The sequence below is a fragment of the Canis lupus genome, chromosome 32, assembly GCF_048164855.1.
Source record: "Canis lupus baileyi chromosome 32, mCanLup2.hap1, whole genome shotgun sequence".
Taxonomy (NCBI): domain Eukaryota; kingdom Metazoa; phylum Chordata; class Mammalia; order Carnivora; family Canidae; genus Canis; species Canis lupus.
Window position 1 is genome coordinate 35,776,085 of NC_132869.1, and position 19,914 is coordinate 35,795,998.

General features: G+C 55.5%; 1 protein-coding gene across 3 annotated transcripts in view; it reads right to left on the reverse strand.

The window, feature by feature from the left end:
* The window catches only part of ITGA11 (integrin subunit alpha 11), a 114,208-nt gene that overhangs the window by 18,419 nt on the left and 75,875 nt on the right, over window positions 1–19,914 (reverse strand). For all 3 annotated transcript variants that reach the window (XM_072809366.1, XM_072809368.1, XM_072809367.1), the window contains 8 exons: window positions 17,212–17,356; window positions 13,566–13,714; window positions 9,037–9,177; window positions 8,578–8,781; window positions 7,855–7,985; window positions 4,548–4,714; window positions 3,097–3,239; window positions 1,582–1,692 (listed from right to left, as the gene is read on the reverse strand). In XM_072809366.1, the coding sequence (XP_072665467.1) occupies window positions 1,582–1,692; window positions 3,097–3,239; window positions 4,548–4,714; window positions 7,855–7,985; window positions 8,578–8,781; window positions 9,037–9,177; window positions 13,566–13,714; window positions 17,212–17,356 (1,191 nt within the window). The remainder of the gene's footprint in view (window positions 1–1,581; window positions 1,693–3,096; window positions 3,240–4,547; window positions 4,715–7,854; window positions 7,986–8,577; window positions 8,782–9,036; window positions 9,178–13,565; window positions 13,715–17,211; window positions 17,357–19,914) is intronic.

A 19,914-nucleotide genomic window follows, 5' to 3' on the forward strand; every position in this document is an offset into this window, starting at 1 on the left:
CCTTCAGAAACATTTCCATCCGGTTGATTAAAAGGAATAATTAATGTGATAAACAACTGCTGCACTCAATTATACGGAACAACTCATTCCCCCTGGAGGTGAGATACCGCAGCGCTTGAGCAGCTACATAGGAATCTGTCGACGAGGGGGATCCCTGGGTGGCTCAGTGGTTTAGCGCCTGCCTTGGGCCCAGGGCGTGACCCCAGGGTCCCGGGATCAAGTCCCGTGTCGGGCTCCCTGTATGGAGCCTGCTTCTCCCTCTGCCTAGGTCTCTGCCTCTCTATGTCTCTCATGAGTAAGTAAATAAAAAAAAAAAAAAAAAAAAAAAGGAATCTGTCAACGAGCGCTGGGCAGAATGTTTCTAATTCGCTAGAAATCCAGATTAATAGGATTTTAGAAATTTAGCTGTTCCTTGCAGCTCTCAATAATATGATGCAGGTTCTTCCTCCTGAATGTTCTCTTCACGCATCCCTTCAGCCTGCCCTTCTCACTTCTATCCCTTACTTACAACGTCAACGCCCCTGGAGTAAAAGGCCACTCTGCCCACGCCCGCAGAGCTGGGCCTGGCCTATTCCTTGAGGTCCAACCGAAAGTCACCCTCTCCAGGAAGCCCTCCCGCCCTGGCATGAGCATCTGATTGCTCAGTTACGGCTCCTCTGAGCTCACTGCCGTCTTGGTCCTGCCTACGGCCCTCCTGCCGGCTGGCACAGCTTCCAGCAGCGTTGGGCAGAGCCAGCCCCGCGCGTTAATCCGAATCATGGGCTTCGACACGCTCGCTCGTAGACCGAGTGGCAGCTTCCCACGGGTTTGCTGTCGTGGCTCTGTAATTACGGCGGTGGGGAAAACAGGGGGGACGCAGCGCACCGGCTCACCGAGGACTCTGGCTTTGCCAGTCCGCTCCCCACCCCTTCTCGAACATTCGACAACCTCTCTGATATGTTTGTGATGCAGAAGCAGGAGAAAAGAGGGAAGAGGTGAGGGTCGAGGAGGGCTGGGTGGTGGAGTCGGAGGGGGGATGGTGTCAGGGAAGGCGGGGTGGGGGGTGGATGGGAGCAGAGGGGATCTCCAGGAGCCGTGCTGCTCCTTAAAGTCCAGGAACGGTTCACAAACTTCACCTGCTCCCCCTGCACAGTTCGGACAGAACTAAGCCGTGCTCTTTCCTTCGAGTGGGGCTGTAGGCGGGAGGAGCACATGAGTGTTCGATACCAGAAAGTTCTGACGATCCCAGAGCCGGGGATTGGGGCCCGTGGTCGAGAGGCTGGAGCAGAGCTGCAGAGCAGGCTCTGGCCTCCAGGGCCCTCACCCGTCCATGGGGGAGGCGGGTGGTTGAGACCCATGGGCGTTTCTGGATCTGTGATCCTCCAGGACCCGTCCAGGGCTCACCCTATGCTGGCCAGACAGGCGGGTGGGTCCTTGACCTCGTTGACAAAGGAGGAGGGAAGGGGTCGTGCTGTGGGTTCGAAGGGCAGGAGAGGGGAGGGTGCTGCAGGGGACTCGGGGGTGCACTCTGGATCTGGGCTTCGGGGAGCGGGTGGGGGCTGAGGGTACTGAGCGCCTGGGTCGTGTGCCCCCGGGATGTACCGAGACTCGGAGGGTGGTGGGCCAGCCGTCGTCCAGCACCGGGCCGTGGCCGGGGTCCTCCAGGGAGTACTCCACCCAGAAGGTCACCGGCTTCACGTAGTCGGCAGTGTCCTGAGGAGGAGATGGGACGGGGTGAGGGTGCGTGGAGCACCTGTTCCTGGGCCAGGACGCTGAGAAAACTTCTGCTCCCTGAGGCGGGAGGGCAGCCTCCCCGTCGGCCTCAGGATGAGTCCAGGGTAGAGGAGCGTGCCAGGTGGCGGGAGGTGCAGCAGGCCCTCCTCCCGCTGAGCCTTCAAGGCCTGGCACCCGACCCCTAGTGCCTCGGCCTCCGGGGAGCCAGGTGCCCCCTACCCCGTGTGCACACCCTGGCCAATTCCAATGGCCTCTGTATGCTGGTCTCACCCCCTCCTTCAGAAGCTCCTGGCACAGCCCCAGCGCCGTGACACGGCTTCAGGAGTGTGAGGACTCAATGAATGAACAAATGTGTGGATAAAACAGGCTGTTCCGATGCGCCCAGGTGTAGATGGTCAAGAAGGGGACGCTTAGAGATGCCTACAAAGTCTCCCAGGTGGAACCCAAATCCTGATGCCACTGGCTTCTCTGTATCCAGGCCGTGGCTCTCCCCAGCTTGGGCTCGCATCAGAATCCCCAGGCGGGCCCAGCGACGCACTGAGGCCTGAGCCCACCTCCAGAATCTCGGATTCGGTGGGTCTGGCCTGGGGCTTGAACACCTGTGTTGCTAACAAGGTCCCCTGTGCCGGGGCTGCTGCTGGTCCGGGGGACCACACCTTGAGAATCAGTACACCAACCATCAGAGGCGACCACATGTTAACAGACGTGAGGACTTCCCACATCTGCTCATCTTTCTGACTTCTGGCCTTTGAACTACAGGGGTCAGGTGGGCTCTGAGTGCCCCCTGCTTGCGTCTCCAAGGCTGGAGCGGTGGCATAGGGATCTGGAGCTTCTATGGGGCCGACTCTTCATCTTCTTCCTTATTTGCAAAACCAGACACCGGGCCACTGTGGGTTCTCTACCTCTCCCAGGCTGCCCACTCTGGGTTCCTCCTCCCTGTCCGCCCCCACCATGGGCCCATCTTGCCTGGTCCTCATCTTCAGCCAATGCCTGCTTCCATTCCCTCCAGCCACGGTCTTTGCAGGCTGACCCCTGTTCCCTCTGTGCAACCTCACGGAGCCCACCTTCCTCCCCAGATTTCCTCCCCCGCTAAAGACACAAAGGGCGTCAGAGAGGTTGGGGGAAGAAGGGATTTCGCAGAGGGTACCACAAGGTGACAGGCAGTATGTTCTAGTGGCCTTTGTTCCAGGGCATGAATATGGGGCGGCCAAGGTCCAGGACACCGCACACTGGCTCGCCTCCCGAGGCCTGCTGGGGGCTTGGAACCGGCCTGGCGCCAGCTGAGCTCTCTGCCTCCCCCGTGGCAGCCCCTCCTCCAGCTCTGTGTCCCCTTCCTGTCTGAGCTGTGTCCCTGCCGGCGGGGCTGCCGGGCGTCAGGCTCACCAGGACATGGAAGCTGATCCGCTCACAGTGCTCCTGGCCGGAGGAGAGCAGGACAGCTCTGTTGGTGTACCGGTCGCCGCCCTCATCCAGGTGGGCCCGCGGCGTGTACCGCCTCTCATCCATGGTAGCATTGTACCTGATGCCTGCAGGAGGGAGAGGGCAAAACCATGGAGGTGGAGCCACAGTTCCACCTGTCTTTTAAGAGAGCCTCCTGAAAGCCAGCCTCCTCCAGGAAGCCCTCTAGCCTGGCCCGGGCAGAGCTGCTCTTCTCCCCTCGGGAGGCCTGGTGTGGGTGGGAAACTCCCATGCAGGGATCAAGGGAAGCACTGAGAAAGGAGAAAAAGAAGGAACCAAGGAGAAGAGAGGTGAAAGGAGGTGGGATGAAGAGGGGGGCTGATAGCAAAGGGAAAGAGAAAAAGGAAGAAACGCAGGAGAAATGAACGAGGTAGAAGAGGAGGCAGGACGAGGGGCCAGGCTGTTGCGCTCCTTTGAGTCCCTGCTGGAGTCCTGGACACCCCCCAGCTCTCTCTCCACCTTCCAGGTTTTGCCCTGGCCTCCGGGATCCTGTCAGGCCTGGGTCAGAGCCTCTGCAGGCGGCAGTCCCCACCCCACGAGCCCCTGCTGGCAGCTTCTCAAACCTAAGACCCCGTTCCGGGGTTTAAGGCCTGCAGCCTTTAATGAGATTGATCTTTTACTAAATCCAGGAAAGCCTTCATCTCCTCGCCTGTGCCCCAGCCAGCCTGCGTGTGCCAGGTTCTTGACCTTTTTCCTTTTACAGATAAACGTTGAAAGAGGAGCACAGCTGCCCAGGCTGGCCCTGACCTCTCCCCCACCCCACCCCATCCTTCTGGTGGGCCCTGCTCCTTGGCTAAGAAGCTTTCAGAAATCCCAATTGGCTTCCCAGGGCCCAGTGCGGTCCCAGAACCCGCAGCCACTACTTTGTGGGGCCAAGTGGGCCCAGGGCGGCCGTGAGCAGGTGTCTGGCTGCCGCCTTGGCTGGAAGTGATGGTCCTCAGCAGGAAATGCCCTGCCGCAGACGCATACCCACTCTGCACGGTGACCACTGCACCTGGGGCCTTCGTCTGTCTGACCCTCTTGGTTCCTGCTCCCTCTCAGGACTCAGATTCTCTGCATCCAGGATGCCCCTCTTTGCTTCGCTGCTTCCAGGTCCCTGTTCTGAATCCAAATTGTGCACCCCAACTATTTCCTTCTTCCCCCGGCCTCTCCCTTGTTGGTCACTGCTGCAGACTGCCACTCTCGCCCTGGCATGGTATCTCCTTCTTGGCTCCTTGGAATTAGGTCATCAAGGTGGCTCAAGGGGTGACCTGGCACTTGAAAACCATTTCAGTGAAAGCCCAGGTTTTGAAGCAGAGCAATCCCAAAGTCCACAGGGGAGACTGGGGCTGGCAGCAGGAGGTAGGAGGTGGAGAGTAGGGAGGAGCCTGGTTTACCGACTGTGTCCTTCTCGAAATGGGGTGCCAGGAAAATGGGTGTGAAGCAGAGGAAGGCGGCCAGGCAGGTGGCGTCCCTGCCGCTGCGTTTGCAATCCCTGTGGAAGATGTTGATCTTGGACGGCTCAAAGTGGAGGCTGGCATTGATCTGAACCACCGGACGGGACCTGGAGCAGAAGAACACTTGGCTGGGGGTTGGGGTACTCGGCCACCCCTGGAACCCAAGGAGAGGGAAGGGGGGAGGTGTGGGGCAGCAGACGGAAATGAATCTGTACACCTTTGGCAGAGGGCAGACAGGGCCCCAGATGTCAAAATATTGGGCAAAAAAAGTGACGGGCAGGTGGAGGGCAGGCGCGTAGCCCCAGAGCCGCCCTTCATCATCTCCTAGCGGTTGTACTTGCTGCAGACCACACTGACTGCCTCGGGTGTCCTCACCCCATCCCTGGAAATTCATTAGAATACTCTGGAGAGTTTTAAAAGAATCCTGATGCCCAGTTTGCCCTCCAGGGCAAATCCGATCAGAATTGGCATCAACATGTCTGAAAGCAGTGCTTCTTGAATTTTAATGTTTGCACAACTGCAGGGGTGGGGTGGGGGTGGATCTTTAACATGTAGATCCTGACCCCCCACAGGCCCACACGGATTCCACATTTCTAGTAAGTCCTCCACGATGCTGTTGCTGTTGGTCTGGGACCAAACTTTGAAGAGCAAGGAGTTAAAGCTCCCAGGTGATTGCCACGTGCAGCCAAAGTGGAGAGCCACTCCCTGTTCCAGAGATTCCCCACGTCTCCACTGGACACTACCCTAGGGGCAGTCACGGAAAAGCAAATTTAGGGATCCCTGGGTGGCGCAGCGGTTTGGCGCCTGCCTTTGGCCCAGGGCGCAATCCTGGAGACCAGGGATCGAATCCCACATCGGGCTCCCAGTGCATGGAGCCTGCTTCTCCCTCTGCCTGTGTCTCTGCCTCTCTCTCTCTCTCTGTGACTATCATAAATAAATAAAAATTAAAAAAAAAAAAAAAGGAAAAGCAAATTTAGTCTTCTATCGGCCTAAGAAAAACATAATCAGAGAAGAAAGTGTCCTGCGTCTCCACACCATGCATTTATATAAAAAGAGGTGAGTGTAGTGTGATTTAGATGTTTCTGAATTTTTGCACGATTATCTGTGCTGATGCTCTGCTCCTAGCTTAAGGGGGCTGGGGGCTCCCCCCTGTGCTGTGCAGTGGCTGGGGTGGCTTGAGTCTTGGCTCTACTGGTTCCCCAGGGACCTTGGGCAGGTCCCATGATCTCTCTGAGGGGGATGTGGGAATCAAAGGAGGTCAGTGAGAGGAGCCCTTTGACAGTGTGGAGTGCTGTGTAAACATCCTAGCTTACACCAGTGCCTTTCAAACGTGGCTGCCCACGAGAGACAAACACTTGGGGATTCTTTCAAGCTTACTCCTGCCCGGGCCCCTTCCCTAGAAACTCTGTTTTATGTGGTCTGGGTAAAGCCTGGGCTATGAGGGTTTGCAAAGCTGCCCAGTTTGTGACAACGTGGATGGACCTAGAAGGGTATGAGCTAAGTGAAATAAGCCGGACAGAGACAGACAAATACTGGGTGATTTCACTTATATGCGAAAAATAAAAAAAAAAAAAAACCCTAAAAAAATCTAAAAACCAAAACAAACGAATAAACAAACAAAAACAGAATCAGACCTAGAAATACAGAGAACAAAGGGAAGGTTACCAGAGGGGAGGGGCTGGGGGGCTGGGCAAAATGGGTGGGCTGGGGGGAAGGAAGGGGAGGAAAGAGGAGTGGGAGTTACAGGCTTCCAGCTGCGGAATGTGGGAGTCATGGGGATGAAAGACACCCCATAAGGAATACAGCCACTGACACTGTAATAGGGGATGGTGAGGGATGGGATGGTGAGGAAGTGTCCTGCGTCTCCACACCATGCATTTATATAAAAAGAGGTGAGTGGCACAACTGCAGGGGTGGGGTGGGGGTGGATCTTTAACATGTAGATCCTGACCCCCCACAGGCCCACACGGATTCCACATTTCTAGTAAGTCCTCCACGATGCTGTTGCTGGCGAGCACAGCATAACCTATAAACTTGCCGAATCACTATGTTGTACACCTGGGATTAATGGAACATGTACATCACCTATACTTACATAAAAAGAAAGAATAAAAAAGGAGAAAAGGAGCCCCGAGAATCCTAATGGGGCAGTTTGAGGTCTGTGGGGTTTGATCGCACAGTCTTCCCAGAAGGTTCCAGCTCACAATTTCAGCCCTAGGAACATAGCACTTAGGTTTAGACCTCAAAAGCTAGAGCTGGACTGGGTCCTTTCCACCAGACTGGCTCTCTTGGGGTGTGTGTGTGTGTCTTGTTTCCCGTAAAGCACTCAGTTTGTGTGTCACCCTACGCACCTGCTAGGTCAGGTCTACCTCCTACCCTGGGTCTTGGTCATCTGTTCTTGTTTCCTGGCTGGAACCAACCCAGTGAATACCTTTACCGCCCAAGCTGCTCTTGCTGCTGCTGCCACCCCCAAAGATTCATGAGCCCCCATATGCGGAGCAGACCTTCACCCCCAGGGCCGCCTTTAGAGGGCCAGGGGACACCCCCCCGGGGGTGTGGGGCAGCCGATGCTCTGGCCATGGCAAACAGAGGATACAAGGGGATATGAGGACCCCCCCCCCACAAGATACACTACACTCTTTCCACCCCTATAATGGTCTGTTGCAAGAAGCAGAGGTGCATCCTGCCTCACTGGAGATCCCATGAATGAGCAGCAGGTGCTAACTGGTTCAGTGATGCCCCCCCACTCCCATTGCTCCTCTTTTCTGCTCCAGGGTCCTTGGTCCCTACTTCTGCCTCTGGGATGAGGTCACTTGGGAAGCATTACTCATGAGCTCTAGTCTAGGGCTCTGTTTCCTAGGGAACCTGGGCTAAGACATCTCCCTGGGCTAAGGCTGTAATATTTTTGATGACTGAGGGCAGGTCCACTTTTTTACTGTCCCTGTGAAGTTGTAGGATACCTCTGTGTAATGCCTTTTTTAAGTTGTATGAAAAATGCGATGGGGCGCCTGGGTGGCTCAGTGGTTGAGTGTCTGCCCTCAGCTCGGGGCGTGATCCTGGAGTCCTGGGATCGAGTCCTTCATAGGGCTACCCTGCAGGACGCCTGCTTCTCCCTCTACCTGTGTCTCTGCCTCTCTGTCTCTGTGTCTCTCATGAATAAAAAAATAAAATCTTAAAACAACAACAACCCGGTGTCCATCATGACCCCCAGAAGAGCCCGAGAGCCAAGAGAAGCAGGAGAACCAACCACAAAATCACAGCGTTGCCCAGGGCGCCCACCGCCAGGTCGACGAGCCCATCCTCATTGAGGTCCAGTTGCCCATGGATGCTGCAGCCAAAATACTGGAGACCAGGAGCCAGGTCAGAGGCCGCGATTCTCTGCAGGGAGCGGGAAGAGAGAGCCGGGTGTGGGTGCTGTTAGCACAGGGCGGGGCGGGGCGGCCCTCAGGGAAGCCAGGATTGGGAGCATCAGGAGAGCCCACATGGAACCATCAGGAATCGTCCCCAGCCCAAAGCTATGCCCTCTCCTGCTCCGTTATGTCACCTGCCGTCAAGTCCCGGCACCTCTGACCACACGTATTGGGCCACCTTAGTAAGAAAATATGTAGGCCAAAATGATGACCCTGGGGGCACGGGACCTGAGATGGGTGCTTCTTGAGGGGAGCAAGGTTTCCAGGGAGGAGCAAGCCCACGTGGGAATTCCCACTCGCGGTCCACGGCCTGCTTGGACGTGCAGGGGGAGTGAGGTCCGGGTCCCCAGGGAGGGGGCTTTGCTGTCGCAGGGGGGACACAGGTAAGCAGGCTGCCGACAGGAGTGATGGGGCCGTCCTGAAGACAAAAGCTCCCATTTGGAAATCCCGACCTGAGGTCAGCAGGGCTGGGACAGACTGGAGTCCCTTCCTGCAGGAGCACATGGCCTCCCGGGTGACCAGGACTCGGGCAGCCCCAGCCGCTTGCCAGGGAGCCTCACCTGCTTCGGCGTCTTTAGGATGCTGGCCTGGAAGCCGTGGAAGACGTAGATGGCTCCTCCGTGGTTGTCCTCCAGGGGTGCTCCCACCACCACGTCGCTGTAGGAATCTTGATTGAGGTCCCGGACTGCGGCGATGCACGCCCCGAATCGGGCGTTCTGGTAGCCGTGGGAATCCTCCAGCGTCCCGTTGTAAACAAACCGGTTCTGCAAAACACGGGTGGGAAAAGGCTCAGGGGGACGGGCAAGGGTGCTCAAGGACAGGTCCCCCCTGCCCGCAGCCCCCTGTCCCTCCCACCCCCATTTCCCCCCGGGAATCCTCTCTCTGGCTACCTGAGCCCCGTGGTGGCGGCAACAGAGGAGGGTCCTGCTCTCCCCAGCCTGGCTCGGCAGGTGGCCCAGTTCCCCCACCTGTGCCCAGTGAGGGCAGGGCCCAGGTGCCTGGGGGGACCCCAGCAGTACCTGTCTCAGGTTGTAGACGTATACCCGGCCCCGCTCTCGGCCCTCGCTGAAGTACATGGGGGCGCCCACCAGCAGGACATCGGTCACCCCGTCGCTGTCGATGTCCACCGAGGTGATCTCACTCCCATAGTAGGAGCCTATCTGCAGCACAAGGTGGGGGGGTGGGCTGTGCTGTCCCGGGAGCCGGGGACAGCCTTCCTCCCGGAACCGGGGTGAACAAAGGAAGGTTCTTCTCCCTCTCGCCTCCTCTCCCCACCGTGGCGTGGACTCACCTGTTTTCTTTTTCTTTTTTTTGACTCACCTGTTTTCTTTTCTTTTTTTTTTTTTTTTGACTCACTCATTTCACCTGGTCCCACCCTGCAGTCTTTTCTCCTATCATCCACCGCCCCCCAAGCTCCCGCTTCCTTCTTTCCATTGGTTAATTGTATTGATTGCCATTGGTTCTGTTTGTAAGCCAGTATGATGGCAACAATGAACAAGATAAGAAAAAGGTATAAAGAAGAAAATAAAAGTCACTCTTTGTCCCAACATCCAATTATAACTCCCACGAACATTTTAGTGCATTTTTGTTCAGTCTGTTTTGTCCAGGGTGTGTGTGGCTGGTTTGCGTGTGCATATATGGTTTTATTTTTATAACCTGGGATCACAGTGTATATATATATACATATATACACATATAATTTAATATACAATTTACATATACATATAATTAAATATATACAATTTAATATATACAGTGTATATATATAGCTTATATATGATTTATTTTATATGTATATGATTTTATATGTATTTATATTTATATTTTATATGTATATGTATATGATTTATTTTATTTTATTTTATATGTATAATACATATACATTAATTAAATATACAATTTAATATATATAGTGTGTATATATAGCTTATATATGATTTATTTTATTTTATACTTATATGATTTTATTTATTTATTTATTTATTTATTTATTTATTTATTTATTTTCTAAGCATTTTATTTATTTATTCATAGAGACAGAGAGAGAGAGAGGCAGAGACACAGGCGGAGGGAGGAGCAGGCTCCATGCAGGGAGCCTGATGTGGAACTCAATCCCGGGTCTCTGGGATCACGCCCTGGGCTGGAGGCGGCGCTAAACCCTCTCAGCCACCAGGGCTGCCCTACTTATATGATTTTATATGTATTTATATTTATATTTTATATGTATATGATTTATTTTATTTTATATGTATAATACATATACATATAATTAAATACACAATTTAATATATACAGTGTATATATATAGCTTATATATGATTTATTTTATTTTATTTTTTAACATTTTATTTATTTATCCATGAGAAACACAGAGAGAAAGGCAGAGACATAGGCAGAGGGAGAAGCAGACTCGGAGCCCGATGTGGGACTGGATCTCAGGACCCTGGGATCATGACCTGAGCCAGAGGCAGACGCTCAACCACTGAGCCACCCAGGTGTCCCTATATACGATTTACATATATATATATATATATATATATATATATATATATATTTATTTATTTATTTATTTATTTATTTTTTATATATTATTTTTAAATCAAACAATAGATCACGAGCAATTTCTCCATGATGTGTTATATTTTTTCCTCCAATATGATCACTGGTGGTTCTATAATATTCTAATCACGCATATGCTGCATGTGTATAACCAATCCTCTTGTGGGACATTTGGCTTGTTTCAATTTTTTTTAAAGATTTTATTTATTTATTCATGAAAGTCACAGAGAGAGAGAGAGAGAGGCAGAGACTCAGAGGAGAAGCAGGCTCCATGCAGGGAGCCCGATGTGGGACTCGATCCTGGAACTCTAGGATCACACCCTGGGCCGAAGGCAGGCACCAAACCACTGAGCCACCCAGGGATCCCCCTCGTTTCAGTTTTTAATGTTACAAATAACTCTGGGATTAGCACCTGGGATGGGGGATTATGGTTTCTTTTCAGCATTTGAGCACCCACTTTGTTCCCCTCCCCGCTTGGGTGCCTATGGCCCCCATTTCAATGAGGGTGATACCCACTTAGTCTGAAACCTGAGAGTCCTCCCTGGCTCCACCGCCCCCTCTCCCACGCACAGTCTCCCAGCAAGCCCTGCCTGGTCCACGCCAAACACGTCCTACTTCCCTCCTCTGCTGCCTCTTCTCCGGGTGAGGCACCTGGCGGAGGACCCCCTGCCTCACCCTCCAGCCTGCCCCCCTCCCTGGGCAGCCAGAGTGGCTTCTAGCAGCTGACCACACCACTGCCTTGCTTTCAGAGGGGGTGCACGGGGAAGTCCACATTCTGCTCTGATGGACTCTGATGGACCCGCCTCCCTCCCTATCCAGCCTCTGTGTCCTCCCATACCCCCAAGCTCCCACACTCTCTCCTGACATTCCCAGTGATTTCTCCAAAAGCCCCAGGCTCTGGCTGGCTTCCAGGCTTCCCTCTGTACATACTTTGCTCTTGTCTGCACTCCTCTCCTCTTCTCCCTCCTGGATAATGTCTAACATCCTCAGCTCACTTCCTGTTAGACTCTCGCCCTGCCCTGCCCTGCCTGCAATGGGTACCCCTCCTCCATCTGCCCCCCCCCGCCCCACACCAGCACCCGCTTCCCCCTACAGAGAGTGCTGTGTCCCCTCCACACCTGAGTATGATAATAATATAATACATATAATCAATATGTATTGAACCAATGGGTCACTTGGGAAGGATGAAGGAGCTCTTTGCATGGACAGACCCTGTGTGACATGCTTTATAGCCTCAGTTGGCTCATGTGAGCCTCTTGCTACCTTAGGAGAGATCACCCTCCTCATTTTACAGGGAATGAACCGAAATCACTCGCCCAAGGTCAGAAGGTTGGCCACAGCCAAACTGGGTTGAGACTCCAGTCTGACACCCGAGCCCGTGACACTCCCTCCCCCGCCGCCTCCTGGCTCAGAGTGCTTTGAGGAGCAATCTATCTTCAAGTATTAAGAGCTTTTAACTGAGAAGCAAGAGAGAAATACAGAAGAGAGGAGAATGGAGATCTCAACAAGGGGTGGGGGAGGGAAGAGCTATCCCCTCTGTAAAGTAATTAAGAGGCAGACAGAGCAAATAAGGGAGCAGGGAAGGGAGACTTTTGTCTAAATATGTAGCCTCAGCTATGTGGGTCACGGTGATTTGGAATCCACTTAATTTAGCTGCCTTCAGCACTGCGGTTTCTCGTTCGGATGTTGGAGGCGGAACCGGGCAGTAAAAATGTCATAAATTCATCAGCAAATTCCCTTCAGCTCTCAAGGTCTAGCCCTGGATTCCCGAAAGAGCCGGCCCTGGGCAGAGTGTGGGCAGGCAGGATGGAGGCCGGGGGACGGAGCCATGCCCTGGGCTGCCAGTGAACCTTGAGGCGGGAAGAGGAACCGTGGCTGCCTGAGCCAGAGGGATTTAGGTTAGACCCAGCGAGGAGCTTGTCCTCATGGTGACAGGCCAAGGGCAGTAAAAGATGCAGGGGACAGGGCTGTTCCTGGGGGGACAGTTCTCCGCAGAGCCGAGGGTGAGCTGGGGATGGTGGTGCGGGCCTGGCTAGGGCTCAGGTCAGGCCCGGGATGCTGTGGATGCTGAGTGCAGCCAGGAGGGGTGTGTGTGTGTGTGTATGTGTATGTGTGTGTGTGTGTGTGTGTGTATGTGCGCACACACGCGTGCTGGCTTTGGGGTTGTCAGGGGTCAGGAGGTAGCATGAAGCAGAGCCACACCAAGAGTCCTCGGTTCTAAATCTGACCCAGCCTTGAATCCACCGGATCACTTTGGAAAAGCTACGTGGCTTCTTGGGACCACTGTCTTCCTCGGCTGTTGGAATGACTTGGATCAGAACCCTGTTCTCTGATCTTCCCACCACCAGTGCTCCTATCCTAGCTTCACAACTGGCACGCATGACCATCCAACACGGGACTCTGAGCAACACAGTGCGGTTCCCATGCGGCCCGGGCGGGGGCGGGGGGTGGCGCTGGCGGCTCTAGCCTTCTGCATTGTTCCCATTCCAGGGACAGGAAAGAAGCTGGTGTGCCTGTGAACCCAGGGGGCCTCATTGCAGCGGGGCCGGGGCGGGGTGGGGGGGGGATGCTGCAGTTGCTCCCACTGCTGGCAGCGTGAAGGTGGCTTGAGGAACGTGACAGTCCCTCAGGATGCCTGGGGGCCCTGGCAGCCTGAGCTGGGGAGCCACAGCCGAGATCCTGCCTCTAACCTGAACCCTTTACATGAATGGAGAGAAGCTGGCTGTTGGGGACAAAGGTCTGGCCCCAGAAACAAGAGGTCCACGAAATGGAGATAAGAAAGCTCTCCTAGGTTCTCCTTGCTGTAGCAAGGACCAGGGCCTGGCTTTCTGGAGAAGGGATAGTCCAGCTCCAAGGCTGGTATGCACCCCCCACACCCCGACTGGAGTCACTCCACTCCGGAGTCCCCACCAGCCCAGCCTCCCCGCCTCCCCGCTGTGTATGCCCTCCCACGGCACCTACCTCCACCCCCAGACTCCCCCTTCATTACCTGCTCACCCCGCAGGGCCTGGTGGATGGTGAGACTCCTGTTGTTGTGCATGGTGAACAGGATGGCTTTGCCTGTGTGGTTGAACCGGGGTGCTCCTGCCACGTACACCCACCCCTGCCTGGAGGACATGACCGACGTGACGGTGTACCCTGCCACAGGAGGAAACAGGCTGGTCTCTGCCCCAGCTCCTCAGCTGTGCCTGAGCACAGGCCAGTCAGGGCAGGCTGAGCCGGTGCAGACCTGCAGGGTGGTCACTCTTAGGTACAACTGGGGAAGCCTGAAAGAGGCAAAGCTCAGGATGGGGCGTTGGAGGGTGAACAGAATTCAAGCACCCCGGCCCCAGCTGGAGGCACCAAGGCAGCCGGGTGAGGCTGCTGAAAGGCACTGTTGACCTGGAGCGTGCACCCCCTCCTTCACCGGAGTCCCGAGTCCCGCATGTGTGGGGGAGCAGGGAGGAGGGAGACGGTGAACCCAAGCTGGGCTTCATTACATATTGGGCAGGCTTTGGTTTTGATCCCCACCAGTTGTCTGTCTGGGGACCAGCCGGTGTTATCCTCATCAGGGTAACCTGCTGGAAAGCGGTTCATGGAGAACCACAGCCAGGTGGAGGGAGCTGCTCCGCTGGGCATCGACACGGGGTCCTTGCAGTCCCAGAACTTTGCAGACTCAAAGGAGCGAGCCCCTAGGCTCCTCTCAGTCCCACACATACACTACGCAAGCAAGGAAGAAATGGAAGCCAGGGCACCTTCCGGAAAGGCCACCACTCCATGCCCTCGGGCTGGCTTTGCCGGATGGCGGTGAATCTCGAGGCAGAGCCTAGAGCCCCACTTTCTGCCCGATGGCCTCGGGTGCTGGATCCCAGTTTTTAGATGCGTTTGTTGGCAGTTCCTGGACCGTCTCTGGCAAATGAATGTCTCCCCCTGCCATGTGTGCGTGTGCGAGTGTGTGTGGGTAAGGGTGCCACCATGGTCCACTGGTTGCCCACACAGAGGCTGCAGGATGCATAGACGAGTTCACTGAGTGGCTGGGAGCGCGGATGCAGGACGGTGAGCTACTCTGGTTCCAGACACATTTTTGACTCTTAGAGCTGTATCCTGGGGACTGGGGCTTGAAAGGTCAGTGAAGCAGGAGGTAGCACAGGCTGATAGGGCTGTGTATTAGCACAATCATAAATATATGAGGGTATAAATATATGACCTTACGGCGTGGGGTCAGCTTGTTTGCTAGCTTGCTTTTTCTCTCTTTTCTCTTTATTTTTAGGAGGGGAGGGGCAAAGGGAGAGAGAATCTTCATACTCGACTTGGAGCCCGACTCAGGGCTCCATCTCCCAACCCCGAGGTCATGACCTGAGCCCAAATCAAGAGCCCAATGCTCAGCTGACCCAGGGGTGCCACCCAGGCACCCCACCAAGCTTTCTTTTGAGCTCCAAATGGCACTACTGAAAATGTTCTCAATTAGCCCCTGGCTCTGGGCTTCCTCAGAAGGGGGGACAGTGGTGGGAGGGGCTTGGGGGCCAAATGTCCTGGAAGCACGCGTGGGCTGCCTTTCAAAGCAGCATGAAGCATTGAGAGCTTCCTGCTTCCCACAGTCTGCTGGCTGTGGCTTCAGTTTCCGTGTGGTTCTTTGGCCAGCAGGCAGGGCCATCCTGACAGCTGGATCGACCTCCCAGAAGGCCTGACAAGATGACAGGGGAAGACCCGTGGCCAGAAGTCCACACAGCTTCCTTGTGTGGAGGCGGAGAGCCTGGCCTCCTGAAGTCCTTCCTCCAAAACCCTCTCTCCCTTGGGGCACATAGAAAGGAATCTTCCAGAGATCCCAGACACTGTCCTCGTGGCCGAGCCCCAGAGGGAGGAGAAGAGAGAGGCATTCCTTCAGGATTCCCACCCAAGATGGTTGGGCCTTGCAAGGGATTTGCAGCCTGGCTCTGCCCCACCAGGGTCTCCTGGGAGGAGGAAGACAGCTCTGCTGGGCCAGGAGAGACGGTGGCGGGAGACTCATCTTGCTACCCTCTCACTCGGATACCTTCACTGTCCCTCCTGCTAGCATAATAAAGCTCCAACTCCTCAACCCGGCATTCGAGGCCTCCAGCTACAGCCTGCCCTAACCCACCTTCCCCTTCCTGCTGCACCCCTCTGCCCCAGCCTGACCTGTCTACTTCCTGGGTCCTGAACCCGCCGAGCACTTTCCACACCTCCCTCCTTCTCTTGGACCTTTTTGGCTTCTTCAGTCTCTTCCTGCCCCAGGGACCTGGTGCAGACCCCAGCACAATCCCAGGGGTGGCCAGGGTGTGCGGCCACTGGAGCGTGACGACCCACAGCGTTTGTCTCAATCCCTTGGGCCCTGGGTGCTGATGTAATCTCCCTGATATTTAAGGCAACTGCACCACCATCCCTTACATGGTGTCCCCACTTGTCTACACAGTGCTGAGCACGTGGGAGGAGCACAAGCCGTCGCGGTTGATTCGCACTGAATGGCCGCCAGCCTTCGTTCTTCTGACATCTCTTCTAGCGTCTGGGTATCTGCCAGGGCAGGGGCTCCGATCTCTCCCTTCTTTTCTGTGCTCGCATCTGAACTCTGGCCCCATGTGCATTATAGTTTGTACCTGTGCACCTGTCTCTCCCCCACTGGCTGAGAAGCAGCTGGAAGGCAGACGCTGGGTCCCGCTTGCCATTGCGTTCGGAGGGCATCGGCCACAGGTGCGCTTTACGCAGTTGAGGTTTAATATCTGTTGAGTAAAGTGGAGCCCAGGCCCTGGGGCCAGGTAGTGCTGGGAAGTTTCTAGGGCCCTACACCTCTGTGTTTCCCAGGCAAGTCCTGATTCTAGCATTCTGTGGCCAGCTCAGGGTCCCAGAGTTGGAGATGGAGGATGGGGTGGCCACAGTGTGGGCAGCGTCACAGGCAAGGCGTGTGGTTGAAGCGCTGGGGGACAGAGGCAGGGTGACATGGACACGTGGACAGATGTGCCGACTCTGGGTGGCCCGGGCTCTTGGAGGAGTGGGGTCCGAGGAGGCATTAATGATGAGGGACCTCACAGATGGCAGACGTGGCTCAGAGATCATGGGAGCCCCGGCTGTTCCCTGCCTGCTGCCCTTCGCTCTGGCTCGGCCTTTTCAGAAAGGAATCTGCCCTGGCAGCCTCAGCGTGGAGGCCCAGGGCCTCGTTCTTCTAGAACTGGAGGTGACTGGGTTCCATGGGTTAGGGCCTCACAGCTGGGGGGCCTATCACCATGGGGCCAACTATCTGTGGTTCTCTTTAATGTCTGTTTCCCAAGTGCTTAATGGGAAGTGAGTTGTGCCTTGATTGTGAATATTAGCACATAAAAATGAGGGTAGCTTTCTCCTCGACTTGCACCTTGGCCTTGGGAGGCAGCTCAGCGTGCTCAAACCCCAGTCAAGGCAGAAAGCTTTAAAGACACATGGACAGCCGGCCCAGCATCTAGAAGCATCAGCTGAACGTCGGGTACAGGTGGCTTGCTTGTCACTAATTCTAACCTGTTGGTCTACAGGTGCTGGGTGAAGGGGCAACGGTCCCCGACCTGTGGCTGGACGTTCACAGACTATGCAGCCAGGCCCCTCGGCTCAGGTGTGGGAGCCCCCGGGCGCCCCCTGCCCACCGCCCAGGAGCCACGCTCAGCTCGGGCTCTTACCTAGATAGGCACCGTGGTTCTTGAGCTCCTCGGGGAATTCCTTCAGGTAGGACTCTCGGAGGGGGATGACCTTCCCGCCGCTGGTCTCCTTCAGCACGGCCCCGTTCCAGTCATAGGCGCCAACGGCTCCCAGCAGAATCCCGTCCTGACATTGGGGAGGGGCCGTCAGCTCGCGTCTCCCGGGGCTCCCCGGGTTCTGCACAATGAGCCCCTACCAGCCACCTCGGGCACCAACCTGACCTGTGTCTCCTGTGTTCATTATTTAACTTCCAGCCGGGATTCTGGACTTTTGAATGAGCCAAGGACCTTCCACCCCATCCTCAGCCTCAAAGGGTCAAACAAAGGAATGTTCCAGAAATACATTCCACCTCTGGGACCCAGCCTCTGTTCCTCATTGGGCTTCCAAATCCCTATAGTCAATCTCCCGTGGCTCTCTCCTCCTCCTGGCCCTCCTTGAAGCCGTGCCCTTGGCCTTGGCCTCCTTCCCTGTTCCCTCATGGTGGCTGAGTTTCTTCCCCGTGTGTGAATCTTACTTCTTCATTTCTTCAGTAAGAATTCATCGCGGGTCTACTGTGTACCAGGCACTTGCTTGGTGCTGGGATGCTACCTCTGCCCTCGCAGAGCTCCAAGTATAAACAAACGTGCAGACCAACATACTAGTTGCAAAGCGTGCTGGATGCTACAGGCGACATGTAAATACCACACGGAGGTGTAGGCTAGGCGGAAATGGGGGTCGGGGGAAGCGTTTTTGAATAAGTGATGCTCACCTGGACACCTGGCAGGGGAGGGGACAGGTGTGTCAAGGCCCTGAGGCTGGGAGGGAGTTTTGAGGCTTTGGTTTTAAGGGGCTGAAAGCTGTTGGATGGGCTGCAGCATGGAGCGAGGGGGGCCAGCACGACTCTGATGAGGCTGGACGGAGAAGCCAGGGCCACATCCGTGATGGCCCGTGCTCCAAGGAAGGGGGCTTGTCTTTAGCTGCAGGAGAAGTGGGTGCTGCAGTGCTTGGACAGGAAGGTGGGCGTTCTGGCTCCCTGAGGGCCAGGCTCCCTGTTACTGACTCTAGGGTCCCCTCACTCGCTGGGGTGCCATCACCACCCCCACCTCCTTAAACCACCCACAAAGCTAGCAAGTACAGGAAAGCAAACAGCCAGCCCTTAGAAGAGGAGGAGAAGTGCTAGGGACAACAAACGCCCGAGGAGGTGGTGGGAGCAAGCAGTGCCACCTTCCCGGGTGACCTTGATGATTCCGGGCCGGGCAGGTGTTACCCCAGCTTTGGGCCGTGGGAGCTCTAGCTGGCGAAGTCACCTCTTTCCCCCACCGAGCCTCCCTGATTCCGGCTGGGTGTCCCCCCACCACTCGGGGCCCAAGGCACTCCGTCTCCCCTTCCCTCCAAAGCGATGGTGCCAATAGGAAAATGTGATTCTGGCCTTGGGATAGTCAGGGCCGTGAGTGACCGTGCAGGCAGGGTCACCAGGTGCCAGTCTCAGTGGAGGGGGCAGGACTCTGAGCCTGGAGCTGACTTTCCATTTCTCATTTCCCAGGGGTCACATTAAAGACGGAAGTTGATCATAGATAAGACTTAAAAAGTCTGAATAGCCTGGAAGTGGAACCCACCATTCAGATCGAATGTTTTTCCGGCTGTAAGTAAGCCGGTCTCTGGAGAGTCTAATATGCTTGGTTGTGTTTGATGTCACACTTTCTAATTAGCTTCCTCCTCCTACTCTGTGTGAGCTGCTGTCTGGGAGCTCCTGACATCTGCCAGCCTCGGGGATCAGGGCCAGGGCCTCAGGCTCGCTGCCCATGGCCACCGCCGGTGCTCCTGGTGCTCGTGGGCGTGCTCCCTCCTCAAAGAGTATTTTCCCATCAGAGAGACCAGCAGGATGGATGTTCATTAATGGCACTTGACAGATGGCATTCAAGCTTCAGAGAGGGAAAGGGACTTGCCTGAGGCTGCACAGCAAGTCGGGCAGGGCTTGGATTTCGAGCAGGGGGATGGTATGGGCAAGGGGGAAAACACCCACAGGCAGCCCCTGGACCCTGCTTCTCTGCCTTCCCATTGGAGCACCTTCTAGGAGGAGCGTGATGCACAGGCCTCGCTCCTCGCTGTCCCCCCCATCTCTTCCAGCTGAGTCCAAGTTTGCAGGACCAGGCTCCTTCCTTCATGGAGAGGACTTGGAAGATGAGGTCTTGGCCTTGCAGATGACTGGAAGCCTCCAAGATGCACTGAGGACTGGCTCAGCTGACGTGCCTGGGATTCCACTGGGGAGGACCTGAGGCCGACCGGTGGGGTTTGGGGATTCCACAGGGACTTCTGCATTTGGCAGTACTGGGCCGGCTGATGGCTTTTGTGGGTTCTCGCCTTACGCTGTTTGACCCTGGCAGGGGCTGCATGCTGGTGCTTCCAGGCGGTGGCCCTTTTCCGACAGGTGTCTGTTGCCAGGGAAGGCAGGACTGAGGACTGTGGCCGAGGGCCGGCTGGGAGGGAGCACACCTCAGTATGGCACTATCTTTCCCCAGCTCGGGGAGCCTAGACATTTTGAACTTGGAAAAAATCTGGAAGGGCAGGGCCCACAAAGAGGGTTGAAGCCTTGACAGAGGAAGCCAGGCATGCAGGCCCAGCTGGAAAGCAAATGGCAGGGCGTTGCAGGGCAGAGGCTCGTCATCCCACGCTCCAGGCCTGGCACCAGCTCCCTGATTTATGGC